Source organism: Antennarius striatus, chromosome 15 (genome assembly GCF_040054535.1).
Source record: "Antennarius striatus isolate MH-2024 chromosome 15, ASM4005453v1, whole genome shotgun sequence".
NCBI lineage: Eukaryota > Metazoa > Chordata > Actinopteri > Lophiiformes > Antennariidae > Antennarius > Antennarius striatus.
This window is the reverse complement of record NC_090790.1, coordinates 4,988,509-5,016,101: the sequence shown is the minus strand read 5'-3', so window position 1 is coordinate 5,016,101 and position 27,593 is coordinate 4,988,509. Positions and strand designations below refer to the sequence as shown.

Genomic DNA, 27,593 nt, shown 5'->3' with positions numbered 1-27,593 from the left:
TACTTTTTTGGGGGGCTTTTCATTACTGCCATTAGTGGTCTGCTCCCAGCATGTTGCGGCTTATCCTAAGTGCCAGCAACAGAATGTTTGGATCACAGACTGGCTCCAGATGATCCAGAAATTTTGTAAAATGTATGCTGAATGGCCAAAAAACATGTAACACCCAAATATTACGCTCTCCTTACCGATTGTTATTCCAATGTTATTCCAAAAGAGCGAACATTAATCTTTTGTTTTCTCCACTCCCCTGGAAAGATTGTTGAAATTTCCTGCAGAAATAGGTTCCCGTTAAGACACAAGAGAATGAATGACGTCAATGAATAATGTCAATGAGGTCACATGTGGCGCTCTAATTCTTCCCAAAGGTGTTGGATGGGGTTGAGGTCAGAAATCCGAGCAGACAAACCTCTCTTTGTGGTGGTGTTGTCTTAATGTACAGAGATGCTCTCATGTTGAAATGTTACTTTCTTTCCTAAACCGCTCTCGCCAAGTTTGAAACATGCCAACATCTCTGTTGTATTATTAAAGTTTACCTTCTGAGTTTTCCTAGCAATTGATGAACGTGGTGTTATGATTTCCTAAACACTATGAGGCTGCTATAAACATTAGTCAGATGAAGGATGAACTTCTCTCTCTATGGAGTTAAAATTGTATTTAAAGTTTTTGTCACTACATTTTTGTGTTGTTATTTTCACATGCATATGCAGCTATTGAACCTTTCTTCTGCTGATTATGTAAAGGAGGAAAATATCGAGTAGAAAACATGATTATCATTATGAATACTGTGTTTTTTTCTCTCCTGAATTGTCACACAGAGGAGGTGAATATTCTGCAGGAGCTTTCTCTTAATCTGCTGAGCAGCAGCAACACATCCATGACTATGGATGATCGCAGGTGTCCGGTGCTGCAGGTGGGACAGTACTCCACCTTGGCTGTCCCTCTTCAACAGCTTTTCAGTGACGGGTATGATGTCATCTAGTTCTGTCTTTAACAATAAGGCTTCAGTACTGCATAATGCTTCACTTGGTGTTTATTATTATGCATTTTCTATTTTCATTTTTCATTTCTATTCCCTGTGTACAGTTGTAATTTCTGTGATTTTAAAGGGAAAATGTGCGTTGTTAGTTTGTGTTACAATGATTTATTTGTTATGCGGAATTGTACTTTGAGCTAAAACCGAATGAATCTATGAATACATTTGAAATACTCTAATGGTACCTGTACACTGTAGCATGAATTGAATTGTGTGTGTTGGTGTGTAGGTTTGCAGAAGAGTTCAGTTTGTTGGTGCAGCTGCAGAGTCTTCAAAGGGATGAACACAGTGTCTTCACCATGCTGAGCCCTGACAGCGATGTTATGATGCAGTTGAGGATCAGTGCTTATGCAGTAACCTTCATAGGAACACAACAAAGACACTATGAGTGAGTGCACCTTTCAAGCTTTTGCGGCTTTTTTTTTTTTACCAAGGTAAGAATTGTATGTCCAGTACCATGGTAACTCTTCCACATATTTTAGAAGCTTTCATTTGTGATTAATTTCCTAAATTTACATGAAATTTACCAGTCAGATTTATTAGAACACACTTTTAGCATTTAGGCATTGCACAATATTTAAAACATGTCAGGTGACATCAGCCTGCATCTCTGGTAATTGAAGACCAGTCATGCCCACCCCTGAGTCTTCGCTGAGGCGTATGACAATGTGTCTTTAACAGAATTGACAGTGCTGTATTTGTTTGCAGCATGTGTGTGTATGTGTGTTTGCGTGTGTGTGTGTGTGTGTGTATGAGTGTGTGTGTGTGTGTGTGTGTGTGTGTTTCATTGACTGAAAATTGTCTTTTGCTGTCTCTTTCATGAAATGATTTATTAGGCGGCTCTCGGCAGTTTCTCCTCTTTTTCGTAACAGCACAAAGCAATTCATCACTGTGAGACAGCTGACAGAACTGGGCCAAAAGATAGACACACATAGATCCTCTGCTTATCTTCTACTACTATTGGAATGTTTAGTTCACCTACACTTTGTTTTGAAAGCAGCATATCTGTCAAGCCTGTTGGTGACCTCTTCAAGGTCCAGCTGGGTCAGGAACCTAGCTCGAACCTCTTGAACATATGTTAAGTCCTTTTTATGTTAAATCACCAAAGTGCTCCCTTACATGTTAGCAAAACGTACTCCACAAGCAGCCTGGGGTCATGTGAAGACACGTCATTGTGTCAGTTGAGGATGAAGATTACAAGATCGTTTAAATTTTGGTGAGTTGTTGAGTTGAGAAGAAATGTGAGGTTCAATATCCTCGATTTCTGTAGCCTATATTTAATTCAATTAATAGCCTGTTTTGTCTAAGCAGTGCTAAACAAATTAAAAAAGAAAGAAAAGAGAAAACAGTCTGAAACAAAATGAGCAGACTCTTACTAGACTGACAGAATTTTGCAGAAATCAGTTGTGTTTCTATGAAACTAACAGATTACAAATGAGATTATATATTTTCCCAGATTCCCAGTCAGCGGTCTTTCTGATGGAAAGTGGCACCATATTGCTGTGAGCATCTCCTCCAAGAGACTTGCTCTGTATGTGGACTGTTCTCTGCTGGAGAGCGTGGATTGGGTGTACCATGGGATGGGGATCAGTACTGATGGGCTGCTCATTGTCGGGGGCAGCGTCGAGGGCTTTGAAACTCCGTTTGAAGTGAGTGGTTCGTTCCTTTATCTCTTTGATCTCCAAGTGTCTGTGAAACCGTACAGTGTTTAGTACATTTTCCAGTTTGTTTAATTCGCAACATATCCCAAAGCTGAATTCATGAAGCTTAATTAAATATTCTTCACATAAAAATTTTCATCTTAGGTAATAATCTTTCGGATCTCTGAATGTTTGAACTATTTTAATATCTTAGAATCCTGTAACATACTGCTATATTTCGTAGGTATATGCAGATGGTCATGTAATGACCATGTTGTTACAGGTGGTTGAGCCATTTCTGTATACTGTAGTCCAGTTTATGTGAATTCAGTCCTAAAAGACATGCGCCACTGTTCATCCTTGACGCTCACACAAACACATAGGAAATAACACGCAAGTACAGATTCCTGCCCTGTGGCTATGTCTCACCACACTCTTTTTTCATCACACACACAAAGACATTTAGCCACTAATGCTTTGAAACTTTATATTTGTTTTCAGGAAGCATACAAGTAACTAGTCTTAATCTCAACCTTAGTTACTTTCAAAAGGCCAGCGTGACACGGGTTTAGACAAAAATAGTGATGAATGATCGAACAAAGGGTGATACCAAAACAAAATCCTCTCACATATGAGAACGTCTCAACTACCTTTACTTCTCACTTGACTAAACCTGACTGTGTGTTTAAACCCACAATTGAAATAAATTCCTGGGTACAAGTAATGCATATTTTGTATTTTTGCTGACAATTTTCAAATATGTTAGATTTTCTACAGCTAGACTTTTCTGTGGTTTGCCAGAGACACAGCATCTTTTTCTTTACCTTTCAGTAAACAAGAGTTCAGTAATTCAGCATATATGCCTGAATTATTGTTAGTCTTACATTATCACTGTGTGGTACCAGAGTTTAAGTGCATATTAATTTGATGGTATGACAATTCTTCATCAATAAACATGTTACCATGGTTACTTGAGGCAGCAGTAAAGGCCTGTTTTAATGTGCAGACATTCCTTACTTGATGTGAAATGGTGTGCAGGAGGTGACAAAAGAAGCCAGAGTGTTGTGAAGTAGGCTGTCTTCTAAAGTTGTGCATTATGTCACATGCCATTGGAACACACCCACTCAGTCAGACTGAGTGGCACAAAATCCAGCAGCATGGCAACCTGGCAAACATGGGAAACAACCAAAGCAAACAAACTATTATCTTCTTAAATTTAAGGCAATTGGACCTGACAGTTTACTCAAAGCTTTCCTGTGGTTGGTTCAACTAACAAATGTCGCACCGTGTTTAGCCTTTTTAACTATGTGAAGATTGTCCACCCCCTCCTGCCTATAGTTGAGCTGATTTTTTTTTTTAAAGAACAAATGCTCCAACTGCAATTTTGATGGCCTTGCTTTGTGGACATACAACAAGGTCTCAGGTAGCCTGAGGATCAGAGGGCAGTGAATTTGAATCACATGGTGCTCCTGGCTTTGTTCTTAGTGTCAGATAGTTGGTGTTGTCCATTGTCTTGTTTCCTGTGCTGACAGCTTTTACAGCACGAGGATGATATGCTCATGTCTCCTGACAGCTCTTTGAATTTTAAACACTAACTTGAGTTCCTTTCTCATTAATTACCGACATCTGTTTCCATCTGTACAGGGTCGTCTTCGACAGCTGACCTTTCTGATGGGCGACCCAGATGCTGCAAAGCAGCACTGCAGCCACCACCCACCCCACTGTGGTGAAGCTGCCACCAAGCCTCATCGCTCCCAAAGTACCAACGACGCCCTGGAGGTGAGGGAAATGGAAAAAAAATTCTCAATTATGTAGATTTGGGATGGGCACTGAAAAAATACTGGTGTGTGCCCTCTCAATAACTGGGTCACATAAAAAAATTTAAATCGTAGTCAGAAAATCTGTTATTACAGATGTGTAATCAAGGAAATTCATGTAAGATGTAAACACTGTTTCTCTGTCTTAGGTAAACAGCGAGCCTGTTAATGATGTGTTTCAGTTCAGGCCATGCATTTTTTGGAGCCCAGAGTCTCCGACTCTTCCTGTTAATAATTTTAAAGCAAAATCTGTTGTGTACTGTGAAGTATCATAAAAGGTTATGTAAGGATTTAAAACAAAACCATGACTGATTTAATTTGTTCCTATCTGGTGAAATTGATACATATATGTATTTGGCTCTTGTTTTTGTGCTTGACTGCTTTTGCTTGTTTTGTTTTTTTTCAAATTCAGAACTGATCCCCTCTGTTTCCACACAGAACATGCTGCTGTCCTCAAATGACCTGGACGACCTGCTGGGGAATCCTGAGGACAAATCATTTTTTAGCTTTGGGAGTGCTGTAAGTGGGATAAGCTACTGAGAATCATTTCAAGTGCCTGCTCCCTTTCATTTTAAAAACAGCCACCCCATCTTGTCTGACTCCACAGCTGCATCCTGGAGTTGTAGCTGTAGACAGGCAGCTACGGTGTATATACCAACCACTGTTCTGCTTTCAATCTTTTTAGGTCTTTCTCTATAAAACCACCAGTTCCAGCATCTGTTATTAATTAGCTGCAGCGCCTGAGGCGTCAGAGACTCCAGCCATCCATCCCACCTCTAGGCTTTAGCTGACAGGTTCACTTTGCTAGTGCCTATGTATATATGTGCTAGTGTGTGTGAGACGCCTGTGTGCCCGACCGGTCTGTATAGTGCTTTATCATTTTGCTTCTGCTCGTTAGTCTTTGCTGTTGCCTGAAATATTGAAAGTGATTGGTACACTTGATCTGGTTTACGTTCGGAAATGTGTTTTGTTATGACTGCACAAACTGACCAGACAAAAACTTATTTATAGTGGCACATACAGAATAAAGCGTGCATCTGGAATCTGTACTTTTAAAACTCTGCTATAATGAAGTCCTTTTGCTTGGCAATTGATTACAATTCAAATGGTTTGAATTAACATTTTAGTTTCATACAAAGTAGCTCAAAAATGAGCAGTGATCTGGCAAAATACCACGGTGCAGACTAGATGCAGAAGGAAGAGCCAGAAGGAAGAAGGAATAAATCACACTAGACCATACCATGCAGTGCTGGGCCCATCAGGATCAGACTTTCTCCTTGCTAACAGCGTTTTTGGATGCCTTTGTCATGATGCAGAGGACAAAGATCTCTTCTGCTGTTTTTTGTTGTAGAAATGTTTGCAGGAACAGGCCTCACCAAATTTCTGTCAGCATGCTGCATCTCGTTCTCATTATCTGTGTCTTCTTTCATCTGTTTCTGCTTTTCCGTTCTGGATGCCCTTGCCAATGGGGCCACGTAGGGTTACCCTGGTCCGTATGTTCAAATGTGTGTAACCAGACTGGATCTAATCACATCCCCTCAAAAACCAATAGAGAATTCAGTGAAATCTCTCATATGCTTTTGTTGGAACCATAAATCTGTGCATCTCATTTGTTTGGGTAGCATATTTTTACATTTTTAGGCATGTTGGAACTTTGCAGATCTTCAAATAATTTGCTCATATTCACTCATGTTAGGAAGTTAGGAGTGATCCATCGCTGTGTCCTTGTATTTTCTATTGATGAATTTATATCTTTATTTCCTTTAGTGCGTCTATGTGAGTCTAACTGTATGTTACTCTAACTGTATGTCTGACTCTTTACATCTGAATGGCTGCTGGTCACTGCATCTTTGTCTCACTTACCAGCCATCCTACTCTATGCTCCCTGGCACTGTGTGAACGTCAACAATAATCAAACTAATGTGCCCCACGCATCAGCTAGTGAAATAAATACAAATTAAAATACTTTTGCAATTCTTGGATATTAGAGCTTTGCAACTAATTTGTACAAAATGTACAAAATATTTTAAAGCAACTGTATATTAAGGTTATTGGCAAAATGTACGGTTTATCAGGCGTTTACAGAAAACAAATCTTACTGTACTTGCACAATTTAAATTGTTTAGTACAACAAATACTACACACACAGTTTGTTGTACAGGTTTGGCAGCAGACACCGTTTCTCTATTAAAGCTTGAGGGTGTCTGGAAAATATTTTAGAAATAAAACTGAATCTGCTTCTTCACACTAGTTGTACGATGTCACTGGAGTATAACATTTTAGTGTAACTACGTAGTTTAACTACCTGGCATAACAATGTTTCGTGACAACATAATGGAATATAATAGAAAGTGCTGTTCTGTACTCATTTTCAGTATTTATTCACTGGTGTTTCACACGCCAATATTGATATTTGTACAAGAGTAATTCAGACTAAGTAGTGAAGCTAATATTGAGCTCAGTAAGTAAAACTTACAAGTAAACATTGAGTAATATTTTGTATGACCTTATCTTCACATAGTGAATGCAAGTTTTCAATTGTTGAATCTCACATTTATCCCTGCATAAAATACAGATAGTTAAGCTTGAACTGTTTTGCCCTCAGAATGCAGGAAAACAACCCCATTTTCTAAAAAGTTTCCCGGGGGGGCCCCCGGACCCCCCCCCCCACACCCTATGACGAGCGTGGATTTGCACCCCCCAACAATTTAAAACTTGCATTCACTATGTGAAGATACAATCATACAAATATATTACTCAATGTTTACTTGTAAGTTTTACTTGGACTACAAGACATTTTAACTTTGACTTAGACACTTTGATTTTAATAAATTGGATTCTTGATATTACTCAGTGTTTACTTGTAAGTTTAACTTGCTATTACAGCAAGCCGCTGTCTTTGACACAGAATGTGGCCTTTTGTGGCTTACTCAATTCTTTTACACTGACCCACAGTGGCTTAGTCATACTACCTCCTAGTGCAAGCCCAGAGCTGTCCTCTAGTAATACCTGGAAAAAGGTCATTACATTGCTTTCTGGCTCGCCAAAGAAATTTTACAATGAGAGTCTTGCATTGCGCTTCGCGAATTCAGGAGAGACCGCATTTTTAACTGTTGTTTGTGAGCTTCAGTGGCAGTTGATAGTTTAATTTAAAAAATAATGTGTCAGCACATTAATCTTATTAGTATTAGTTTGTGTCTCAAATTGAGTCCTTAATAATGCAGGAAATTACAGAAACAGCCTAATTTGATGAAGATATGGAACCCCTGACATCAGCCTATCAAAAAGTACATAGTGAGTGAGGAAATGTTTTTGGACACTTTCTGTGTTTTCCTGCAGCCTGTTTTTATTAAATCGACACAGAGCAGACCTGTGGAGGTAGACAAGTTCTTTCTCTGGCTCACCTTACCTCTGTAATAGAATAACACATTACGTTAACAAGAACTATTTCTGTTACGCTAAGGTCTGCTGCTGTCCTCTTTGAAGCATAACATTTCTGACTGTGGGGCCATATTGTTGGTGTTTCCTGGCTTAAGAGCATATCAGGCATGAGCAGCCCCCCTCTTGACAGGTGTTCAGTGACAGCGCCTGCAAAAAGATTTCAAATTAATCTAAACCACATCTGAACATGTAATCCCAAAACTATATCAGCCAACTCCAGAGTAGCTTGCTGGCAGTCAGTGACTTGGATTTCAACTACGACTTCTGATATTTAAAATAGTTTTTCTGGAGAATTACTGCTTCCCAAATGAATTTACTGCTTTGCTTTTCATGAAGTACTAGTCAAAATTTATGGCTATGATTGATCATAACATAAACACATCAGGCGTCTGTTAACTTTGGACATTTTATAGACTTGTGTGCTTGAAAGTGATGAGTGTTATCATTATGGAGTGAAGTTTGTAGTCTTTTAAATGACACAGTATGTGTACAGCTGTGTAGAAGGGTTGTCTTGCATATGGAATTTGCATGTGGGTGAGACGTAGCATGAAAAGCTTATTTTTGATTATTACTGAAGTTAAACGTTACCACAGAAGTGAATCTAGTTTGTTAAAGAGGTTGCAATTAAAGAATAAAAATCTGCTTACACTCAGCAGACGTATGCAGGCCTGTGGTAGTCATTTGTTCTGTTCTACATTCTGTCACAACCAGGTGTTTGGTGTCCCCAGAGAGACCTCGGTCATGAAACTTGTCAAACAAGTGTTTTTTAATTGCAAACAGAAAAAAAAAAATCATCACTGTGCAGGTTAACTCGATACTCTCCAGGTCCTTCGTGTGTCTGACACAATGTTTGGCAAGTTTAATTTACTAACCAGATCTTCATACCCTGTCAAGGATTCCTTTAGGCATCAAGCAAACCTACAAGGCAGCCACAAACCTTAATGGCTTCCCAAAGATTGAGTTCTGGCATGTTAAGCGAGAGGAGCTGGCAGAACAAAAAGGAACTCGTTATCACCTTCTTCTTCACCAGAACTGAAGAAGCCTCTGGGATGAGAGGCGAAACGTCTTCAAGAAACTTTTTTAAAGTCCAGTGGATTGATTAAAAACAGCTTTGGTTTTTATCTTTGCTGCTCCCAATCACGCAAGACACCAGATTACTGATGATTATATGCATTTTGTACATTGCCAGAAGTCTCCACTGAAATGAATGTCAGTGCTTTTGTCAGTGATTCCAAGACTTCTGGTCTCAAGTGTTTGGGATGGACATTGTCACACATCTCCAGTGTTTTTACTATGTGTAACTTAGTGCAGAGGTCTTTGTATGGCAGTGTGGTTTTTCTTAGCAGCGGATAGAGGGGGCAGGGGGGTGGTTCAGGGAATGTTGCCAAAGAGGTAATGATTCCTGGTGTTTTCAGTTGAACTGATAGCCCTTTCTCCCTCATGTTGCCGTGTGAAAGACCTGGATGCCGGCACATCTGCTTGCTTCTGCCTCCGGATAAGATGAATGAGGGGTGTGACTGTACTGACACTGGAAAGCATTTGTTAAATTTGAAGATGGAAAGTTTTATGTTCATAAAGACAGTTATTAAGCATCATAATTGTAGTCTTCAGTGAGAGAGAGCTCATCTAGCCCTGTGTTGGGTCTAAATCTCGAACACTCACTCAAAAACTGTTCTAAACTAGACCAGGGTCATCAGACAAAGGCACCCAGAGAGGTTTTAAAGTTTTACCAGCTGCAGCAGGGAGAGACACAGAAGAGATGCACTTGACTTGGTGCAATTCAAAGTAGCCTCTGACTCTGTCCCACCCGGCTGCTTTCTTTTATTAAAAAATGGATAGAGCAGGGTTAGATAAAGACGCGCGCAGGCGTCGTAACAGTTTAGATCACACACAAGGTCGAGAACAATAAGACGTTTTTCTACATGTTGGGAGTTAACTTGTGGTTATCTATGTTGGAACATTCTAATCGTCATCAAGGTTGTAGCTGTCTCCAGTAGGTGATTAACTGGAACAGGATGTGTTTGTTAGTACATTCGGGTGCAGCGCTTCTAAGGTAGATTATGACACTTTAGAAACACACATATACTTCATTTAAATTTTAGCTTATCTTACACCCTGCTAATAGCCCTCTGAACAAAAATAACTTTGGACTCAAACCGAAGATGTAAAATATAATGGGAGAAAATGTCTGAATGCAGAAATAAACTAGAGGAAGAAATCAACCACCATTGCAACCATCCAAAAATGTTCAAGATCCACAGGAAAATGTTTATTAATCCCCCATAGGGGAAATAATTTGTCCACTCTAGTACACTGGTAGTTACTCACATGTGGGCAAAGGCCACATAACACACACATGGGGAGGTAGAGCAATGGGCAGCTCCTTCATTGTGTGCCCCAGTGAGAAACCTATAAGGGGGACAAGACCCGACTGTAAGATTCTTTTGCCAGTGTATAATGTCTGATAATTATTAAACAGTATGTAACTTATCTCCTGATGATATGACGAATGGTGTCCCATTTCCTAGATATACACTTTCTACCACTACTATAATTCCTTTGAGAGCTGTGAGTAAAGAACCGAGTGGCACTTAAAAATTAGGTGGCACAATGGAAGAGGTGATTTAGGACTGGACCTATTTCTACACATTTCTTCCTGGTTATAGCAAATCAATCTTTTCCTTCAGCTTTTTGTGGAAATGTGAGATGTGGTTTCAAAATTGATTATATGTTTTGTTTGACCTGTAATCACCCGTATCCAGTGGCTCTTACCAAGATGCCTTTTATCTGTACAAAAGCCAAAATACTGCCTCTCATTTTTGCAGCAGGAGATGGTTGGAGCTCTCTGCTGGATCTTCGTTCTGTCCTTACCCGCAGTGCTCAGGTTGCGCTGCTGCAATAGTTGGGTTCTGCCCTTCTTTTTCATCATTATGTTATTACCAAACATTCAGAATATCAACATTTGATATTTGTGATTGGTTTGATAATCTCCAAGGCCATGTGGACACAAAACCTTTAATGGTGCCTTGTTGAGGAACGAGGCCACTCCACACTGACCGATTTTCCTATTATCAAAAAGAAATGGGTGTAGAGTGAGGTGTTGGCAGAATCCCAGTACCTGTAAGTGTCTGCTGTGCTGTGAGTGACTCATGCTGACTCACAAAGTTTTATTTTTGACATTGTTACGCCAGCATCTGCCCTGTTCTTCTCAGGTGACTCAAATCACATGGATTGTTTGTGTTCTTCTTCCATGGTTCTGAGTGACTACTGAGTGTCATTAGTGATTACATCTAAACAAACTAAATAAGTGAAGGAGTGTTGATGATATTGATATATAATGCATTGTTCACCTAATTATAGTCCTGATAGATGGTAAGATGTTATATGGTACTGTTGGGTCTATTTGTAGACCAATTCCAACTATTTTTGTCACTCTCCATGCAGAAACTCTCCATGGGGCAAATGAAATAAGAATGTTCCATTTGTATTTATTAATATTTATTATATTATATAATATTTTACCTACAAAAACCAATTATTGAAGCTGTACCTTGATGATAATACTGTACTGTATATAGAAATATTTTGCTTTCTTTATTTCTATGGTTACAAGTTGACTTAAAGTTATTTCTGTTTGGAACTGATGGGAAGAAGGGGCATTGGGGAGGCTTCCATATTTCCTTTCAATTTGTTTCTTGCTTTTGATTTGTAACAGTCATATTGGAAAACCTTGACTCACATAAATGTGTTGGTGAAATGCAACATAAATCAGATCGCCTGTTTTGACAAGGAGCAATGTTGACTGGCAGCCAGGATCCAGAGTGAGAAGAGGTCAACGTGTGTGAGCTGAAGTTTCAGGCTGCTGTCTGCTGATTGTTGCATCAGTTAATTGGATCTCTGCCCACTGTTTGAGAATAGCTGATTTGTAGATGTGAAATGTGCCTTCAGACAAAAGATTAGAGACAGATGTTCCTGATGTAGTTTATCAGCTCTGTGTGGACTTACATGAGTCTACACAGTCATTATATGTCTCATGACATTGGCATGGTAGAAGGATGATACACTGCAACATATCAGCGGGATACGGAGCTCTTGTACCTTCAGGCAGTATGTATGAACAGATGATCCTGCTGGAAAGTATCCAGCTAAAACAAGGGTTTTTGTTTTTTGAGGTAGAGGGGGGTCTCTGAGTTTCTTGAAAATTCAGACGAACAAGCACAGAATGTAGCAGAAAATGATTTGCTAAATTAAAACACATGGACTGGCACTTGTGCTTTTGAATTTGAAATTTAGTTTTCCTTTGTCTTCAGATAAAGAAGACAATGCAGCACACTGTCAAGACTGTGTTTCCTGCCTCCCATTGAGCAAGTTAACTTTTTTCGATATAAAATAAAGTGACTTTGGAAAAGAAGCCCTCCAACTCATAGTGAGGAAACGTATTGTTAAAAGACAGAATGGTCAGAAGAAAATGATGGGGAGTGTTGGGGGTGTCAAAAACTCATGAAGTAGAAGAGATGGAGATGGGAGTTCTTGCCACAGTTGTTTATTTGTGTCACTTCAAGGCATGGAAAAATGTTCTCAGTGTGAGATGCCCCAACATGCCCAAGCTAATAATTGTTCTCTTCAAAACTGTAATTTTGTGCAGGATGTCTATGTGGTAATGTTCTTACAAGAGTGCTTCATCAGCAAAATGTGCTTGTTCCTGTTTCCTTCTATGAGCATTTCTACCCCTACACTATGTCACACACAGAGCATGCAAGCATTAAGTTTTTAGCACAGACAGCCGTGATCTTTAGAAGCAATTATAAGAGGAAAAATGTATGTCTGAAGTTTGTTTAGAATCCTGTTTTTGTCATCCCCGTCAGTAGGGGCATTCCTTTCTCAGAAACCGTAATAGAAGAATCACAGGCATCCTTTATCTTAACAAGTTGTTTTCATTTGTATTGTCATTTAAATAAGGCCACCTCCACATTCGTGCCAAATTGATATACCTTCAAGTGACAAGGAGCAGCCCAGCTGTAATTTTCCTCCCCAGGTGGTCTCCTCCCTGTACATAGTCAGGTCAGCCATGGAGAATTAGTTGTGAATAAGTCCCCTCAAATTTTTTTCTCAACTATGATGATTTCCCTTAATAAAAGATAGATAAATCTATATGGCAGAAGGTAATATACTCTCAAAAAACAGTTCCACATTTGGCTTTTCTCACTCTTTTCACAGAGACCATCATAGGGGCTAATGGGCTGAGCTGCTGTCACATACAAATGCCAGATGAAATTCATTGTTTATTCAAGATGAATAGTCGGCACTAGCTGAAGGGCGTGTACCCAGTAGGTGTCTGAGTGTGTCAGTCGGGAGCTGATCAGCCTCCAGTGCAGAGTTCTGCCTGTGAGTACAGTGTGAATAGAGTTGTGCTGAAAGACCTGCAGTCTCCTGCAGCCATGTTTTACTATGTTGGATTGAACTTGTTGATGGGATTCTTGCTGCTGGATTTAGATGGATTGCAGGTGCAAGGACAAGGGCAACAGGCAAAAAACCAGGTACTTCCTGGTGGATTCTCATTTTCTCGTGTTCTTTTGACATAAATCAGGATGAATATGGATTTGCAGATTGTTTTAATGCTTTTTTCTCAACCTCGTAGCACTCTGATTTTGCAAGAACAAATTGTTTCATAATGGATGTTTGTTTTATTAACATTTGATGTTTGCATCTCTTTAGGATTGATTTTTGAATTGTAAAGGTCAAGGTTGCACTTACAATAACTAACTTTGGTCAGGAGTGTCAAAATAACTGGTTAATCTTAAGTTATTATTTTGCTGTCAATTTTGTTTAGCAGTCAATTGAATGAGACTTTTGTTTGAAAAAGAAACCTTCTTTCTACTTCTGTGTTCTTATATTGAAGCAAGAATGAAATGTTGTTCACTGTGAATCATGTTTGTACAGCATTAGAGATTGTTGAACACAGATGAAGGTTTGTGGACCGAAATATCAATAACGGTAAAACAATGTGCAGGATTATTTTCTTACCTTTTACTCTGTTGTTTGAGTCAAGATTCTTTACAGTTTTAAAGCGCATAAAGGAAAGAAAGAGGCAGCAATCTATTACATAAATATTTAACAACATACAGTAAAACTACTGTATTTCTGCATGCAGACAATCTAGAGTTAATGTGGAGTCTGGAATCGAGTCGTTTTTGACCTTTTGTCCCTACAGCATACTTTGTGTTCTTATATCCCAGGACCACCTATAGCGTATGGTGGTCACTTTAAAGGTTCGCATGGGTGGTCGTACAGGGAATAAAATCCCCAACAATGATGATGTTAATACTGAGCTCAACCTGCTGAGCTACTGAACCACAAAGCATCAGTCACAGTAGAGAGTCACATGCTCATTTGTCTGCATATGACAGCTTTGATCAATATAAAATCCATAAAGCACAGCTCTTTGTGTTCACGTTATGGTTTGGGGTTTATTCGTGTTAATACTTATGAATAAAGATCTGCTTTTCTTAATAGCTCTTTCTTATACTTTGCCATGTAAAGTGTTGTCCTTATATAGTACACATAATATCTTTGACATTGTGCTGTTCTTCAGGCCAGCTTACTTACTGCCGCTTGCAAGACCAAGCCAGTTTGAGAACGTGTGCTTACTTGAGTCGTTGTTAGATTTACAGACCTTTCATTGATCGTAGGACCAAGCGTTTATTGTCTGTTCCTGCACAGTTCATGACTTCAGCCTGCAGCACTTGAGTCAGGCATTGAGGAATCACAGGTTTCTCATTACTCATAGCAGAAAATCTGTCAAGTACACATGCAGACAGGCAGACAGACTCTTGAGGAGTTGAGGACAGAGCAGTCTCAGTGCAGGTGAGACCCATCAACATGGGCCCTGCCTCTGAAAAGCAATGTTTTCCCCCACATAAATGGTGAACTCAGCACTGGTTGACAGTGCTCATAGGTAGGTAGATACTATACAATGTCTTTGTTCAAATTCTTACAGTTTCAGGGTCCTTTGAAGGTGTGATCTGTGAAGGCGTGGGCTGTTAGGACAAGTCACTATCGCTGCCCATCTTTAACCTTGTGTCACAAAGTGCTCCCATTGCTTAACAACATTGACAGCTTAGGTTGATTAGTAGTTGCAGTTAAAGTTATTGTTTTAAAAGCTGTGTAGTACAAGTTATAAAAAGAAGTAATAGCCCTAAAGTAAAAGCTGTAGACGTAGTAGGAATAACACAGTAGTGAAATGAGTTGCAGTTATGACAATTGTTGTAGTACTAGCTCCCATTGCAAATTCCCTTCCCAAAGAAATCCTAGCTTTTGAAATCATAAAACTTTCATTGCATTTATTTTAAAAAGGACTGAAGAGCACATAGTTGCTTGGTGTTTTTGATAAAGAACACTTGAAATATGAAACTACTGTCATTTAATTTACTTTTTGAGGAATATATATTTTCCACACGTTCAATGATAAAAAAAAATTTCAAAGCATTTTGCTTCAGAACTGCAGTATATTGGAGAAAAATGAAAAACGACACTCTGCATGAACTTTCTATCCAAGCTGTAAGGAAGAGTTAGTACAACATGATTGAAGTTTCATACTGATGCATCCTCACCATGACTCACTCCACTCGGGGTCTTCTGAACCAAATTGGGAAATTGTGGTTGCCTTTGAAGTTTTCCATTCATTGCAACCAAGAAACCTTGAACAGTCAGCCCAAGATCAAAATGTGCTGAAGTATATGGATATAATATTTGCAATAATGATGACATGAAGGAATCATAATTTTTTTTTTTACCACTTGCAGGAAAGCACCTCAATTCAAGCAAGAAAAAACTCATGTGTTCATGTGATAGGACCATTAAAGAAACATTATCAAAACCTGTAAAACATTTCTTTCTACATGCAGCAGAATGTACTGACACTGAGTCGTAATATCCTGACTGACATTTTCTCATGTATAGGTTAGGGTGAGCCAGAGTTACACACTCAGGTAATGCCTCTGCATGGAGAGGGTATTGTTAGAACACAAGGGCATGAACAAACACAGAATGTTGCGCAATGTCCACACTTGTTTTATCATGCACTGACAGAACTAATTGAGATTAAAGTTACTTATAAACAAGATAAGTGCTCAGCTGCATGCAATGCAGGATCTGCTGTTTGGAGTCTCTTCTTGTGGAATTGTAAATAGTGTCAGTGTAAATTGCGCACTTTGATGAATCTTTACAAAGATTCTTACTTTGATATGATGATGAAAACTCATGCAGTTGCTCCCTTTTACCATTTATCTGCTTAAAAAGAGTTGAAACATTTTAAGTAATTTAAAGGTAAATAAAGAATGTTGCTTACTCAGGAAAAAAAGGCTTGTATAAATACAGTCCATTAGGTAAAGATTTAACAGGATTTTATGACAAGCACTTTTTGGTCTGTCGGTAGAGTGTGTGCTTCATGTATGAGGGTTACAGTCCTGTACATGTTCCATTAAACTCGTAGCTTTTTACTGAATGTCTTTCCCCTACTGTTCCTCTAGGATTTTTGTCTACTTTTTAGCAGTCTTTATCCTTTTTTTTCTTTTTCTTCTTTTACAGCTGTTGACTTCTGATTTGCTCTCATATTACATGGTGTCATAATAGTCCAACGTTTTCATACTGTGGACTGACATTCATAGAGATATCTCACAGACTGGTAGGAGATAAGCTGTGGGACAGTATCGACCAGAGGAGCTCTGGTGTCAGCTTATCTAGGCCTGGCTGGCAGACTGGGATAAGTGCAAGAGAAAGAGGCTTTGTTTCCTGTTGTGGCACTGTGTTTGGCTCATTGGCCACCTGATCCGTTCCCTGGCCCTCAGAATGCGAAGCCAGCCTTCTTTCAAGTGCTTATTTTTCCTTTTATCATATTAAAACTGACTTCAAATTTTTCAGATCTGATGATTTAAATTCAAGTTTTACTGCTGAACTGTGAATAATGTTTTGCCATTTCATTCTGCCTGACAATGCATTAAAAGTATGCTCAAAATGAATTTTACCATAACAAACACTGTGACCAAAAGGGAAACTTAATTTCCCCTTCTGTAATAATTGTACTAATTCATAAAATGCATATGCTACCATGTTACATTATAACATGATATTTAATATCAACACCTCCTTCAAGCTCTCTGGGAATAAAAGGAATGTGCCAGTGCAAATGTCCTTTTGTCCGAACCACAGCCTGTTGTTGGTGTAATGCTAAAGTAGGTCACTTTTCAAAATAACATTTTAATTTTCGGAATTTATTTGACCTTCATAAGTTTGTCATATTTGTCGGTGTAGATTTCTTGATGAGCAGTTGAGGAGGTAAAGGGAATGGCATCATTTTTACAAATTGTAATTACAAACTATTTGATCCAGGGATACCTGTAAATACATCTGCAGATTATTTGTTCATCCAATTAACTCTTAACCATAAAGGTCAATCTTTTGGTGATACTAGAGGATAAATCAGAGAATCTCCCAATCAGTATTCAAAGTCATGGATAGCTGCAACTAATAGAAACTCGTCAGAAATATGATCGTGTCTTGACAGCTCTGGTTTGTAAATATTTTGATTTACCATAATGTACAATGCTTTTATTACCTCCCCAGCTTGTAATGCAGGGAATCACCTCTGAAACCATGTAGAAATGTAAACAAATCATAGGAATATGTGATGAATGTAAACACAAGGGAATATGTCATTAAATAATTGAATCATGCCCTTTAGAAATATTGCTATTTAGGTGTTTTTGCTGACTATTCTCAAGCATCAAGAAGAGCAAAAAAGAATCAGTTAGACTGGTTTCAAATTGTCCGTTGATGTGAGAGTGCTCATGAGGGGTTGGCTGTCTACATGTGGCTCCGTGGTGCACTGGCATCATGCCCGGAGTATACCCTGCCTCACACCCTCAGTCAGCTGGGATAGGCTCCAGCGACCCACGACGGCGGAAGACACGGGTATAGAAAATGAATGGATGCATGGATTGATAGACTTGCCTAAGGTATCAACCTACCTAAAGCAAGTCCAGTTTTTTGTTTTTTGTTTTGCTCTTCTTGATTTACTTTGTCCTGCATGACTGAGAACCTACACAGACATAATTTTAGGCATTACTTAGTTTAAAAATGTAGTTTTTGCATGTTGTTTTTGCTGCGTTCACCTTTACTTTTATTCTGTTCTGTAAATGAGGTCAGATTTTTCACAAGTTATTAATGGTAGCAGCAACAGGCTTGTATGAAACTAGAATACCTTAATGGTCTCATAGAACACCTGAGCAAACCAGGCATCTAATCCCATAATTCAACAGAAAAGGAATCTGCTGCCAAAAGTCTGTGGCATTGAGAGACCTGAATGTAGGATTCTTTTTTTCTGAGTACATGAAAAATGAAAGTGCTAATACTCCATTTATCTGGTAGAAAGTACAGGGTGCAAGGATGGTCCTCATTAACGTGGTATTTTGTGAGTAAATAGTGTTGTCCCTTTGAACGTCTCTCCCAAATAATCCATGATCAATATACTTGTAGTTACAGACATCAAAACCATGCAAAAACTTCTGTTTGTCTTTTCTTGGATCCCAACAAGTTGTGATTTTTTTCTCAACAGAATGTCTTTCCAAGACGAGGGAGACCTCGAGGGGATGGGACAGTGCCTTCTGGATCCAATCGGTCCAAAATTTCTCTCGGTCGAGGGGATGTCTTTGTGGTAGACGAAGACACAGACTTGTTGGACCCAGATTTTCAAAATGGTGGAAAAGGTAATTTTCAGTGGAGGCCTTCCAGAAATGAAAACCAGAAGGGGAAGCCTGAGCTGTCATCAAAATTATTGGAGGATAACATTACGACAGACAAAAAGACAGACCCCGAAGTGAAGACCTATTCACTCTTCTCTGGAAAACCATCTGATGACATCATTGACACGGACAGTGCCGCCAAAAAGCTGCCAGTACCTCGAAGGATGTCCTCAGACCCGAGAACATCCACAGATTCCAACAAATTGAGCAAAGAGACAGACAAAAATTCCCGGCCTGTCTCACCTGCCCCTCATGTCACCGTCACTGGTCTGTCTAGAGCAGAAGTAGTAAGGGAGAAGAGACCCTTCACCACTGATTCTAGAGCTGAACTCAGCGGTGGCCTACACAGTAAGGAGCAACCTGGCATTCGGACAATTGCATATCGAGACGGAGACGTGGTCAAGGGATCAGATGGCAAAAAGTACCGCCTCCACGGTGGGCCGCCAGGCCGAATGGGTCCCCCAGGGGAAGAGGTGAGTATGTTTTTGCTTAATCATCTTAATGCACTACATGTATCCCACTGTAATCAGTACTATTTTTACAACAACAGAAAGAAAGTTACTTTATTGACAAAATTTCACTCTTTTTAACATATAAAACACACATGCAGGCTTTAAGGCCCACACACACACACACACACACACACACACACACACACACACACACACACACACACACACACACACACACACACACACACAAACACACACACACACACACACACACACACACACACCCACACACACACAACACACACACACACACACACACACACACAAAGGAACTGTAAGTCTGCAAATTAGGAAGACAGGCGGTCGAAAGATGAGCAGCCACACAGTGCCCTAAGTGCAGCTTGTGGTGTTCTGTGCCTTGTTCAAGGACACCTCAGCAGTGCTCAGGAGGTGAACTGACAACTGTCCACTTTCCAGTTCACATTCCATACCTTGCCTTGGTTCACGCTGGTCCTGAGCTGGCCACCCTTCGGTCCCCAAGCCAAGGCCTATTGGACTGACTTACTGACTTAACAAAAAGCAAAGACATTGTCTTTAGTTTGTGATGTTTAAATTGCTCAGTAAGATATACATTTTTGAACTTTATATTAATGCACATTATATTGTTTGTCCATCCATTATTCACTCACTCACTCACTCACTCACTCACTCACTCACTCACTCACTCACTCACTCACTCACTCACTCACTCACTCACCCACTCATTCATTCATTTTCTGTACTGCTTCCCCTGCGTTTTTGGGTCACGAGTATTATTGGGGTGTATCCCAGCGGATGTATGGGCATGAGGTGGAGAAATGCTCCGGACATGTTGCTAGGGCATTGTGGAACCACACAAAAGATGAACAACCACAAACACACTGTCACCTATGGATAATTTTGTTTCAATTCACCTGAATTACATGTTTTTGGAGGACACCAGAGTACCCGGAGAGAACCTACACAGACATGTTTTAGTGTTTGTTTCCTTATGGATTGAACGCTACATTTAAATGATAATATCAGTTATCTGTTTTTGGATGAGATGTAAAAACAGCGAAAGAAAGTACTGGAAGCCTTATGTTTACAAAAAAATAGTTTCCACCAAACAATAGCTGTTCTTAAATAGCTAACATCTGAATCTGATCTGGGAAGCTCACACTGCTCAAAGGTATGTAAGTCCTTATGTCTTTCCAGATGAGGGAACCGATGAGGGATGATACTATGGGAGTCTCTTGGTCAATAAGTCTCAACAGTTCATCAAAGTATTATGTAATGGTACAATCAGGACCAATGGCTCCTAACTATCTGTCAGTTCACATTATCCAGTGAGAAGGTACATGGTATTAGATGTAGGTCATCAAAGACTACTCGACTGACAGAACCAGAAACAGACTGCACATCTGGTCATGTCTGGGTCAGTCTCTGGAGTCATTCTGCCATAAAATCCACAGAATCACTCAAATACGTTTACCAGGATTGAAGGCAGCTGTAGAGAACATGAAGGAAGACATCCTGTTGTCTTGAAATACTTACCTTCTCTTTTCTCTTTGGCGGCATTCATTATCTTGCTTGGATTTTTTTTAAACTGTAGCATTAGCTGACATTTATCATGCAAGTTAAGGTTCTAATGAAAAGCATTTACTTTAGTAAATTACACATTCTCTGTCCAGCAGGTACATTAAAGTTGTAAAAAAAAACACCAGACATTACTTGTACTTTATGAAACTGACCTTTGAAAAGTAATGCTAATATAGAAAATGGTGGACTAAGCACGATGATCCTTTTGATTTTTGATTTTATTTGTCAGCATACCTATTTTCTTTTTCTCTTTTTTTTTTGGTCGCCATTTCACTTCCAACATATAAGAACAACTGTGATATGAAAGCTGTATTTTCAAATCTAATTTAAAAACATTGACATTGTCACACTCCAGGAGACCTTAAATTCTATATAATATATTCTGTAGGCTGCACAGTGGAGCAGTGGGTAGTGCTGTCACCACACAACAAGGCGGTTCTGGGTTCGCATCCCACTCTGTGTGGAGTTTGCATGTTCTCCCCGTGTCTGCGTGGGTTCTGTCCAGGTTCTCCGGCTTCCTCCATCCTCCAAAAACTTGCACTTTAGGGTAATTGGCCGGTCCCAAATTGCCAGTAGTTGTGAGTGTGTGCATGAGTGTTTGTCTTTTTCTGCGTGGCTCCGCGGTGCACTGTTTCATGTATAGTTTCCCCAGCCTCACGCTCTCAGGAGTTAAACAGAGAGGTTTTACTCCTGCTTCGCTTGTCTCTGATGTCAAAGTTATTTTAAGACCAAGAATGAAGTCTTTACCAATTTATGAAACACATTGTGAAAGATATCCCAAATCCATAGGTTTTCAACTGTTTAGTTGGTTTTTAGGTAGGTGATGAAATCATTTTTGCATCGCTGCTTTTTCCTTTGTGGGTTTTGAGCGTGTTTATAGACGTTACTTTTATTGTTTTCAAAGGGCGTCAGGGGTGAGCCTGGCCCGCCTGGATTTAAAGGTAATCAGGTAAGAGGTTGTTTTTTTTTAACAACATAATAGTCTCAGATGATGTGTGTTCAGGATTTAAGACATTTCTGTTCTCTATGTCTAGTTTTAAAGCTATAATTCACTCGAAACATTATAATGCCTCCTACTATAAATTCCTGTCTCCTTCCCCAGTAATTCCATAAGCTCAAATGTTACATCAAGTCTCCTTGGTAATGTTAATAAATAAGGCTATGCTATGATTCTATGCATTTCACAAATTACTACCTTTTCAATCTCCATAGATGGACAGTAGCACTTTGTTTCACTCTGTCACAGGGTAAGAGGGGCCCTGTTGGAAAGGAAGGCAGGAAAGGGGAGGGAGGACTTCCAGGACCAGCAGGTTTACCGACCTTCTACCTGTGGAAGAACACGGTAGAGGAATGGACTGCCTTTCAAGTAAGCATAATGTGCTTCAATTAGAGAAAATATTTAATGAAATAATAGCCTAAAGTCCTTCCAGTTTTTCTCATATATCCTAGTTTAGAAAAAAAAAGTTTTATTAGTTTAAGTAAAGTTTTAGGTAATCTGATGAATACTTTGTGCTATAGTTTGAATTAAAATAATTCCAGAGAGATAGGGGAAGTAAAAATATTTAATGTAAATTATTTCTTTAAAGAAATTATGTTTGTGTATTTCACATGTGACAATATTTGTACAGAGACAGTCTGGTTTCACATCACAGACCAATAAAGAACTTTTTTGGAAAAATCTTTTTTTATATTTTATCATTTCTTGTACATGAAAGATACAAATGGAGGTATTATGATGGAGTTTGCAGAGTTGTAAATCTGGCCAACAATAAGTAGCACTGGGAGCAAAAATGCATAAATACTGTATGTATTATATAATGCTCTGTAATGCTTATATAAAGGGAGTTTCTCATGTCAATCTTGGTGAACTAGCATGTTCCTTCATGTTCCTTTAAAGAAACTATTTCCAGCTGACTTCCTGAGACAAGATAACTTTCTGTTACTTTTCTGTCCGTAAGCTCTTTAATAATTTATTGTTAGTTACTTCAAACAATGAATGTGAAATGTCCCAGAAGTTTCACAAGCTCCTCTGACTATCTGTTCAACCTTTAATCCTAGAGTAATGATCTTTGGAGGCCAATCAGTCCTCATCTGTTTCATCTTTCTACAATGGCCACGGCTGCATTTTGTAGAACAGATCCATCAGTATGTCAGTATGACGGAGAATTGCGTGTTTGCTGTTGTACAAATACGACAGAAATCTGTTTGTCTTTTGTGAAGGAATTTATTGTATGCACTTTAAAGATAACATGAACAGCTCTCAGAGGTCAGTCACATATCTCAGGTCAGAGTAAATGAGGATCAGTGATACGACAATGATAGATTGTACTGTATGTTCTCATTTCCTCTCATTGTGTAACATAACCAGAGTTTTTTTATTTCTCTTGTAGCAAACCAATTTCTACCAGTTACTTCGTAGTGGTTGGCCTGTAAGTATGACGTGACACTAGATCAACTTTATCGTTGGGGATTTAGCTGTTTTGTCAGTTCTTCTGACCTTAAGCTGGGTTCCTCTTTGTGATCTTACAGAGTGAAGATGGCCCTGCTGGACCACCTGGAGAGATGGGCAGACCTGGCATACCGGTCAGAGAAGAGAACACCCTTTACCATTATGAATACAGTAATTCCTCATTGAAAACCATGAAAAACAAAATTCTGCGATATAGCGACAAACTATATTATTATTTATTGGAATTTAAACGTTTATAAACCCTCCCCATACTGATATTAAACCGCCTATACCTGTATTACCTTTTCCCTCACTCTTATAGACTGTCTAAAACACTTTTGTATTAAAGAGAAGTGTTTCTTTAATACACGGAAGTGTGCTGCGTTCTGTGAGTCTCGGAATGCAGTGCGCTTCTGGATGCTGTCAGCCAATAGAAAGTGTTTACGGTATCACGTCACCCACTTAAAATCTGCGATGAAGTGAAGCTGGCCATCTTGAAACTCGAATAAACGAGGGATTACTGTAGTTGAAACGCCTGGACAATTTTGAATGATTCTCTCAATGTTCATTTATTCTAAAGTAGAGTGGTATGATTTTTCTTTCCTATTTAGGGACCACCAGGTGAACATGGGGATCGAGGACAACCTGGGATCCCAGGAGAGATGGTAAGAACCTAAACCAGTATCTCATGGTTCAAGACTGAGTTTCTGAATATACTTTATTTCAAAGATATTGTAAAATTCAGCTAACACATCTGCCAAAGTTAGGGTTTGGGTTGCCATCGAAGGATTTGTGGTTGTCAAAATGTGATCCTTTCATTTAATAATCCAGTTGAATTGAAATATTCTTTTTGTGTAGGTTTAGTTTTGAAGAACTGGAATTATTACATTTGCTATAATAGTTTTCTTCAAAGACAATACATTTTTATGTTTATCTTCATTGATATTTGTAAATTTATACTTGCTCATAAGTCAGAACAAGGTTGACCTGAAGTTTTGGAAAGGTGATAGAATGATGATTGGGTATGAAGTATGACTGACAATAAACCAAAAATAGCTGAACAAGTATATTTCAAAGATCTCACTGAATCCACCTCATGTTCATCTTAGCTCATGTGAGTGTTTAGTAAAAATGAGAAACACCCAAAGCTCTGTCTTCATCATTGTTAGTCACAAACCCCCACCCTCCCAAATAGTATTAATTTGTGTCAACTCAAAAAAAAGGTGCACGCAAAGTGGCATGGATGACACACAAGAACAAACACTGAGCCAAGAATAGATGCAGTTCTATGATGCCTCTCAGTGTGATGCATGTTTATCCTGGCTATGTCCATGACCAAGCTGCTCTGAGGGCCAGACGATCAGGGGTGACACATCCATGTTCCCCCACATCTACAGGATGGCCTCAAAGCCTTCACTGCTCACTCACAGCTGCTGAGGTTTTATAGTGGTTGTTGGTATAACTTCAACAGAAGAGCCAGAGTTGTTTGAAATTGTTGTCATGGTTGTTCCAGTTTTTGATGTGAGGCGTGTTTTATGAAGGAAAATGTATTACGTTAATTAAAATTTGCGATCTTTTAAAGTTGTATGTATCATCTATGAAACGGAAACATAAGCAGTAGGAGTGGCGGGCCATGCATTTCACACCTAGGCCTTCAGTGATGTCGTACTTAGTAAAACTTGCATAAATACATCCCACAACACTGTAAGTGGTTCCCACCGCTGCCAATAATGTAGCTTTCATACTGATTACTTCTGAAGAGGCGTCAGCTGTACTCCTTTTATTGTCACTGGTACAGAAGAACCCACGGCCACACTTTTATAGACGTATCACAACTACGTCACAGAAACATAACCCACTGAAATGACCATCATTTATGACACCACAGCTCGAAAAACGGTTAATGCGTTCCAGGAACCACCCGCAAAAACAAAATTCCTCGATATAGCGACAAACTATTTATTTTACTATGTATGGTAATTTAAACGTTTATGAACCCTCCCCATACTGATATTAAACCACTTTCTATCTGTATTACCTTTTTCCACAATCAAATTGACTGTTTAAAGTACTTTTGTGTCTCATGGTAGTGCAGAACGCAGCGCACTTCTGGGTGCTGTCAGCCAATAGAATGCGCGTACGGTATCATGTGACTACCTACTAAAAATCTGCGATGTCGTGAAGCTGCGCGTATTGATGCGCAATTGCGCAGGTAATTACTGTACAGAAATATACTAATACACTACTAGAAATTGCATCTCCTCTCTAATATATAAAACAGGTTATTTGGCAGCAGTCATGGCATTATAATGAAACAAGTCTCTTTTAAATATGAAAGATTAAATAAATAAAATTCTCGCATTTAATAAAAGCAGCTGTTCAAATGGCTTACTAAAACACAAAATCCATTCTCCTTTCTTTGTTTCTGCAACACCCTCTTCCCTCTAATTACTGAGTCCCTAATTTAACTTGAATCAAAATTACTTTTAGTGAAAAACAGAATTTGTTTTGTCCTTCTTGGTACAATTGAATCATAAAATCTAGGTTTTAAAAAAAAGTAAAATATCAGTTGCTAGTAGCGACTGTTGTCTGAGTTGATGCAGTGGTGGGGAGAGATAACTTATATACATTATTCTAACAGGGAGAGTCCCAGAGGAAACTGTGAGACCAGCACTTTCATAAAAAAAAAGAAATGCACAGTATTTAGGCAAATTTGGGTATTGCAAAAGAAATCATATGAAATAAATAATCATTTCTAATGTATTAATTGGTTTATGTTTAAGTTTAAACTGAAGTGACATAACTTGGCTCTTTTAGAAAAGAAATCCTTCTAAGATCCTCGACCAGCAGACACAGGCTGTATGATCACTACACCTGTCTCTTTTTAATGATCGACAATGATTGTAAAATAATTTCATACAGAGTCCCTGCTGCCTAAAATGTACTCTTATAAATTCTGATGCTTCAATCAAGTTAAATGAGGCTGGTAGTCAAAATAAATAAATCAGTTCAAATGGATCATTCAAGATATTTGGACATCATTTCATGTTCATTTTCCAATAATGGAATATGACTGAGTCAGTTTCACTGGAAATTTTGGATCTTGATCAAAATCAAAAATTAGTTTCTGAGCTATTTAATTTAATGACTGCCCATACATGATGAGTTTGTAAAAATAAACCCACCCTTGGATCCAGCATTTGACTGTCAAGTTAAATGAAGTGTAACATAGATGTTGGAGCAAAGTGTGTGTGGTTAAAGGGAGTGGGAAACTCCCTATGAAGTAATCATTCTCATATTGAGGGAATAAGCAATGAAAGTATTTTATTACCGAATTAAGAAATTCAATATTTGAGTCTAAATTTGATTACCCAGAGCTTTAGTTGTCCTAGTTGTTTTAATACAACTTGCGCTATGTCATAGATTTCTAATTCTCTCCCTTCTTGCCATGTTGTGATGGTTCACATTCATATTTGAAAATCTTTGATGTAATTTGTTTGGATAAAAAGCTTGTCATGGTAATTTAGCTAAATTTAAAAGCCGTTTGAAATCATAGAAACATGTGTCCTGGAGGTTCTCTGTGATGCTGTGGAAATTGTGAGGCTGTCATCACTTACTGTGTGAAGTCTCATCTGAGAAATGAGTTGTTAATGACGTTCTAACAGTGTGGTTTTGGATAGTTGGAATCCCCTGTTCACCCATTCAAAAGCCTTTGTAGTTGCTATGCCTATGTAGTTTTTTATATAGCTTAGAATACAGACGTTGTGATTTTGTTCATCTAAGTATGTAGCCTGCATTAAAATAACAAGGGAAAAATTTCAAAACTAGTAAATGACTATGAAGCAAGGTAATAAAATCTCATATTTCAAGATTTAAGATTTGAAATCTTGAGAACAATTTACACTTTCAGGGTAAGAGAACTACTTCCACAAACAGCAATGAATGGCTGCACAATAACAGCAGTCACATATGTCATATGACCATGCTCCACTGAATTTCAGATTCACCAATTAGATATGCAAGAAGATAGATTTGGGTGAGAAAAGTGAATGAAAAATCATCAACTGAGCGGTAATAAAAACTATACTGTATTTTATACAGCCAATTTGCAGATGATGAAATTGTCAGTCTGTTTTTGTGATTTTGTGAAATCAAGCAGAAACACCATACCGTTTATGTACAGCTTTTCAAATGTTTGCTCAGTTTTTCCTTTATAGATGGACAATATCTAGAGGTTTTTACTCTGGCATTAATTTGTAATTTCACTCAGTTCGTTTTCCACTTGGTACAGTTTTACTTTGTAAGTTTTGAATTTATGAGGTTGCAAAAATAAAGTGTCACT

The 27,593-nt window shown here is 38.7% G+C and overlaps 1 protein-coding gene across 1 annotated transcript in view; it reads left to right on the top strand.

Annotated features, from left to right (window-relative positions):
- Positions 1 to 27,593, top strand: part of si:ch211-196i2.1 (collagen alpha-2(I) chain) — an 86,902-nt gene that overhangs the window by 21,739 nt on the left and 37,570 nt on the right. The window contains exons 2-12 of the mRNA XM_068334214.1: positions 816 to 963; positions 1,263 to 1,421; positions 2,490 to 2,682; positions 4,318 to 4,452; positions 4,929 to 5,009; positions 18,544 to 19,203; positions 21,707 to 21,751; positions 22,049 to 22,168; positions 23,193 to 23,231; positions 23,332 to 23,385; positions 23,863 to 23,916. Coding sequence (XP_068190315.1) covers positions 816 to 963; positions 1,263 to 1,421; positions 2,490 to 2,682; positions 4,318 to 4,452; positions 4,929 to 5,009; positions 18,544 to 19,203; positions 21,707 to 21,751; positions 22,049 to 22,168; positions 23,193 to 23,231; positions 23,332 to 23,385; positions 23,863 to 23,916 — 1,688 coding nt within the window. The remainder of the gene's footprint in view (positions 1 to 815; positions 964 to 1,262; positions 1,422 to 2,489; positions 2,683 to 4,317; positions 4,453 to 4,928; positions 5,010 to 18,543; positions 19,204 to 21,706; positions 21,752 to 22,048; positions 22,169 to 23,192; positions 23,232 to 23,331; positions 23,386 to 23,862; positions 23,917 to 27,593) is intronic.